This window comes from Equus asinus, chromosome 4, assembly GCF_041296235.1.
Source record: "Equus asinus isolate D_3611 breed Donkey chromosome 4, EquAss-T2T_v2, whole genome shotgun sequence".
Lineage (NCBI taxonomy): Eukaryota > Metazoa > Chordata > Mammalia > Perissodactyla > Equidae > Equus > Equus asinus.
In genome coordinates, this window is record NC_091793.1 from 58,419,253 (window position 1) to 58,425,270 (window position 6,018).

The 6,018-nt window shown below is 54.9% G+C and overlaps 1 protein-coding gene across 1 annotated transcript; it reads left to right on the plus strand.

The window, feature by feature from the left end:
* Window positions 1-2,144: 2,144 nt before the first annotated feature.
* GPR148 (G protein-coupled receptor 148) lies at window positions 2,145-5,739 on the plus strand. The gene is given in 6 exon segments (XM_014841839.3): window positions 2,145-2,201; window positions 4,620-4,869; window positions 4,872-4,922; window positions 4,925-4,996; window positions 4,999-5,342; window positions 5,344-5,739. Coding segments are annotated over 6 exon segments (1,170 nt in total).
* The last annotated feature ends 279 nt before the right edge of the window (window positions 5,740-6,018 follow it).

Here is a 6,018-nt window from a genome sequence, read left to right on the forward strand (position 1 = left end):
AAGAGACCTCCTCCTGCTTCCAGGCCTGCTCCAGCCCATCTTCCATCTGCATGTCAGTTCCATCCTTGTAGATGATAAGTCTTGTCTCATCACTGCTGTTTCGGTTGCCTCCCTCCCTCCTTCTTGCCACAACAACATTGCCCACATGCAGGGCCTTGGCAGTGCCAGGACCTTGATCCACCCAGCTCTGCTCAAGCTGAGTCTCTCACCTGCAGTTTCCTCGCCCTCTTTTTCAGTTGTTTAAATCCACTGGCCTTAAGGACGAGCCATTTTAATCCTCAGTCTGGCATTTACACGACCCCTCTGTGTGACAGGCACTGGGGGTGAGCCGGTGAACAGGACAGAGTCAACTAGGTATAGCAAAGTTAGACGTGACAAACACAGGGAAACACTAAGACAAGTTGTGGTAAATGGTATAAAAGAAATAAAGGGCAATATGTGAGTATAAGACAGAGAACTGTGGTCCATTCTAGGGATCAGGAGACATTTGCCAGAAGAGTCTTTCTAACTGACATCTGGCTGATATGCAAAGAGGGTAGCAATTTTCCCAGACAGCAGGGGTCATGCATCCTTTAAGGAGTGGAAAGAAGGCAAGGGAGCTGGAGCAGAAGGCTGAACGGGGAGGGACAAGGGATGGGCTGCACTTGGTCTCATCTATCAGGACAAAGATCTTAGTCTATCTTGAGAGCAATGAAAAACCGGTGGAGAGTTTTATTTAACGTAGGAGCAACATGCTGATGATGTGATGTCACGGTGATGGTGACGTTGGTGAGGAGGAGGAAGATTTTGGTGATAGTGATGACGGTGATGATGGTGATGATGAGGATGGTGAGGAGGTTGATGATGGTGATAGTAATGATGACGTGGTGACAATAACGGTGATGATGTAGATGTGTTGACTGAGATGCTGATGGAAATGGTAATGATGATGAAGAGCCAGTAACAATGTCTACTAGGAAGGCAGAGGCAGGAAGACCATCCAGGAAACTAATGGATTGAGGATGGAAACAACATGATTTGGAGTGAGACACACATGCTCTGCCACCTATTTGCTGAGTGACCTTGAGAAAATGCATTGACCTTACATGCGCCTCAATTTCCTCATCCTCAGAAGGGTTCCTGAAGATGAAACAATGTGTTAAAAAAGTGCCTGGCACCTAGTAGTTGCAGTATTAGTTCCCCTTGCTTCTCTCTGACACACGTGCTCCCAGCCAGCCTGTGATAATGAGGGCCTGGGCTGGAGGGTCCCTCCACTGCCTCATTCCTGTAGCCTGGTCACGTGACAAGGCCAGTTGCTGAGGGACATTGTATTGCTGCCAGGAGACCAAGAGGCCCTGTTTAGATCATTCCTTCCAACTGGCTGCCTGTGGGAGCAGCTGTGTGAGTTGGGGAGTCTCAGGGCCATCTCTGCCACCCACCATTGTGCACACCCTCATGCCTCTCAACTTCATTCTGATACCACAGTAAGTAACTCCTGTCCCACTGCCAACTCTGGGAGACACAGCAGGGGGACTCTACATGTCTTGGGAAAGATGGCTTCTGACTTACCCTAAGTCTTCTTGCAATGTGACCTTAGGCAAGGCACTTTTAACCTCTCTGGGCCTCAGTTTCCCAGCTGGAAACCCTCTTGCCAGCTCTAGGCACAGCGTGGTGCTCCTGTGTGTCACTAGGCCCATCCCTGCAGGTAGTAGATGCTCCACAGTGAGGCTGTGTGCTGTCACTCTTGGCTCACTCCTCCACAGGGGGCAGGACTTGGGAGCCTGTCCATTTGGCAGTTTGAATAGATTGGCATCGAGTCTTTCGACAGTTTCGGTTTATCTCTAGCTTCCTGGAGTGTGCTTTCTGGCTGGTCCTGGGACAGGGCCAGTCCAGCATCCTGAGGCTTTTTCAGCACCACAAATGGTGAAAATTTTATTTCCCAAGTGATACGTAGCCTCACTAACCTGCGCTGCACACCTGCCCTGTGCCGGCACACAGGTGGTCTCACGGAGCACCCGGCCAGCAGGTGGTCGTGATGAGTGTCGAAAAGGGAGGGGGACAGAGCAGTTAAAAGTTGTGGGGACACTGGTCAGAAAGGGGCAGTGCCAGGTCATCCCCATGGTGGCCAGCACATTTCAACCTCCAAGCTGACCCCAGGGGACCCTATGCCTGTGCCGGTCCGCATCCCCGGAAAGGGCAGCTGGGATGGGTGCCCTGGGCAGGTGAGACAAGTAGGGTGCTTCAGATGCTCTGTGGGTCATAAAGTGACTCTCAAGTGTGTGGCGGACTCCTGCTCACACTTAGAGGCTCGCTCATCGTGGGAGTTACTCCTCTCATGTCTCCCTGGAGCTATTTCCTGTCACTGCTATCAGAAGGATTGAGCTCCTAGCCACGTTTTTACTGGGGGGTTGTCATTTAATGGGTGTCCCTCTCCCAGGGAACCTGCATTCTAGAACAGGTACCAGCAGGGAGCAAGACTGACAGGCAGGGGCTGGGAGGGGCATTCTGCTGGGCTGACAGCAAGAGCGACCTGCCTCCAGCCCAGCTGTGTGGCAGGCAGGGGCCCCCTCAGAACATATGTGTGGGACAGTGCTCTGTTCCTCTTCAGGCCTGGGGCCAGTAGAAGCGCAAGGGGACACGCTGGGGGGTGCCAGTTCTGGCAGAGGGCTGGGGAGGCATGGTCAGCCCTCTGGCATTGAGGAGGAAGAGGGGGTAAGAGAGTCCTTAGAGTCTCCACCGTATTCTGCCCTCAAGACACAGGCACTGCTGCTCCTCCTGCAGAGGCTGTAACAGACGCTCACAGAGGGTACATCCCTGGGCTGGGGGGCTATCTGGGGAGCAAGGCCTTTGGCTGGCGCTAAAGGGAGGAGTCACTCATGCTCTAGAAAAGGCCCTGTAGGTGAGAAGAACGAGTCAGGGGTCCGACTCCTAGGTCATCATGCCAGCTGTCCTCGCTCTCTCAGTGTGACAGCCCAGGGCCGCCAGCCTCTCTGGGTCACATCCCTTCACTTCACCCCAGACATGTGCAGGTCGAGAGGCTCAGTCCATGGGCACACTTAGGAAAGAAGCCTTCTGGCAGTGAGTGTCAGCTCCTGGGTAGCCCACCGCAGGCCTCCAGGGCAGGTGCGTTGTCATCATGGACCCCAGCTGGGACCATGGAAGGCCCGAGGGACAAAGTGATTCAACTGGGACCACAAGGTTAACGAGAAGAGGCAGAGCCAGTTTCCTCTGAAGTCCTCAGATTCTGCACTGGTGAGAAAGAGAAAGGAGGCAGGCGGTGGGCACCCCATGTGGTTAGAGGCCCATGGCAGAGGGAGGACACAGGGTTCTGGTGTGTCACCCTCTGGTGCTGGTCCAGGTGGCATTCATGAATGCGAGGCTGTGCCCTCTCATGGCTCAGTGTCTAAAATTCCTGCCTCCTTCTGATCCTAAGAGCATTCTGCCTGTGCTCAGGAAAGCACTGGCTCCCTGGCAGGTCCAGCCCCAGGCTAGGCATGGCGTCAGGGCCGGGGCCTGGAGACGGGCTGTGCAGGGGACGGCAGGCAAAGGCCGCAGGGGGCAGGGTCTCGGGAGCACAGAGCAGTGAGCGCAGCTCTTTCTGTGGTCATAACCAGGGGATGTGTGGAATGGAGAATGCGGTGGGAGGTGAAGGCTCACGTGTACCGAGCATTTCCCTCAGGCTACACACTGCACTAGGTACGTTAGCTCTGGATCTTTGCAACATATCCGTGAAGTCTGCAGGGCCAGCATTCATGTTTTGGAGATAAAGCAACAAATGTAGAGAGGTGAGTGAAGCTTCTCAAGGCCGCACAGCAAGGCCCTCCAGTGCGGGCAGCCTGCTCGCCTGAGCTGGAGTACCACCCACCAGCCTCTCCACTGCGGGCCCCAGCTGAGTGCACAGAACTTGGCACAGCCCTGGACAGCCCGCGACATTCCAGCTGCATGAGCCTTCCATTCTCTTCTCTCTCCCCACCTTCCTCTCTTCCCCCGTAGCTTCTATCCGGCCTCTGTCTGCCAGGCCGTGGCAGGGAACTTCCCCCACAGAGGGATCTTACACAAGGGCAGCTGCGTGCTCTCCCATGTGTGGTCCTGTGTAGAATGGGTGAGGGACATACACACATATACACGTGGGGTCCCCCCGATTTGAGGGCTGCGGCCCAGGGCTCCGTGAGGAAGAGTGTGAGCATATCTGGGCACCTCCAGCCTGCCCATCTCCTGAGACCCCTATCATGTGCAACCAAAGACAGAGGCCAGGCCCTGTGCACAGCCAGGCAATCCTAGCTCGCAGGCACCTGCCCTTCCCTTCTGGCAGGACGGCCTGACTCTGAATCCAATGTGCTGAGCATTCATGGTACACTCCTTGCTGGCCAACCAGACAGGTTTGGGGGACATTTATCAAGAAGTCAGTGACTAACCAGTCATGGCAATGGGCTGATGTATTTAGGTATACCAACACACACATGCAGGCAGGACAGCCAGCAGAGATGTGCATGAATGGGAGAGGCCATGTGTGAGCAGAGGTTTGCATTGTTGTTTCTATTTTTGTTCCACAGTCATTCCTAAGGCCTGCCTGAGCCCAGCATCTCTGCTGAGGAGTGGTGCCGTCAGGGCCACTGCAGGGGACAGCCACCTCTGGGCAGGTACAGAACCAACCACCAGTGACAAAGCTTGCCACTGCTTCCAGGAAGCATGGGTGCCAGTGGGCACCTTGCCCCTTGGGCACCACAGCCTGACCAGACTCTGGCTGACTCACCAGCAAGCCCTCCTGCACACCCCAGGCAGCTAGCAGTGCCTCTGTGAGCCTCAGGGACCTCAGCATGCCAGTATCTGTGCTGCTCTGCCTCACCCTTCCCTCGAGCCTCCCGGCTGCAGCTGAGCTGGCTCCAAACCCCCAGTGACCACCCTGCAGAGCCAGAGGCTGCAGCAGGAGCCCCACTGCCCGCTGTGGCTGAAGTCCTGCTCTCAGATCTGGCCTACATTGTCGTCCACATGCTCATCTCCTCCAGAAACCTGGGCAGCAAGGCCTGGGCTGCATCACCTGTGGTGTTCTCATAGACGCTGTCGGCGCTGCCCAAAGCAGCACCACACTGTCCTTCATGGCCACTGTGCTACGCACCCGCCTGGCAGTCACTTATCCTCTGCACTCACTCTCCTTCATGCCCTGTAAGGCAGCCTGGAAGGCAGTAGACCTCATCTGGCTGGTGGCCTGCTTCTTCTTTACATTTCTCATTTGGCTCAGGGGGTGGCAGGATGCCAGGTGGGAGGAGCGAGGGACCTCATGTATCTTGCAGCTGAGCCTGGGCACGGAGCTAGGCTGTGGCTCTCTGGTCACTGCCACCCACACTTGGATCTTGTGCTTTCTATGCGAGTTGTCTATGCACAGCTCTCACCACCTACTGCTTCTGGAGGATCTACACAGAGGCCAGGACTCCAGGTATCTGGGTGCAGGGCTATTACTGGACCAGAGGCACCCTGCTTGACCACACACTGCTAACCACACTGTACATTAGCCCAGTGGTAGTGTTTCCCTTGGACACTGTGCTGACCAAGCACCACCACACTGGTGCCAGGCCTCAGGCATGGCTCATGGCAGCCAACAGTGCAGTGCTCATGGTGCTTCCCCATGTCACGCTCCCACATCTGCACACACTCTTGCCACCCGCAGCTGCCGGAGAGCATCTGGGGCCACTTCTCATCAGGAAACACAGTGATAGCTTCACCATTTCTCAGAGCTACAGGCTTCACAGTCTGGCAGTCTGAGGTTAAAAATTACATGTTGGATGCACCAGCATCCAATTATGGCCAACTCCTCAGAACTGTGAAATATAATTGTGGAACAGGACATTTAAGATGACCTCAATTGATGTTTTTCAACATTTCAACAGTTTTTAGGTAGAGAAATCTCTCTTTTATTGCCATTGAAACCCTACTTGAAAAAGGAAGGAAGTAAATGCGACTCAGCAGAGCTCTGGTCAAAGTGAGGGTGAGGTCCTGGCCTGTGCTCTCCAGCGGCTTCCTCTGCACCCACCATGCCATTGA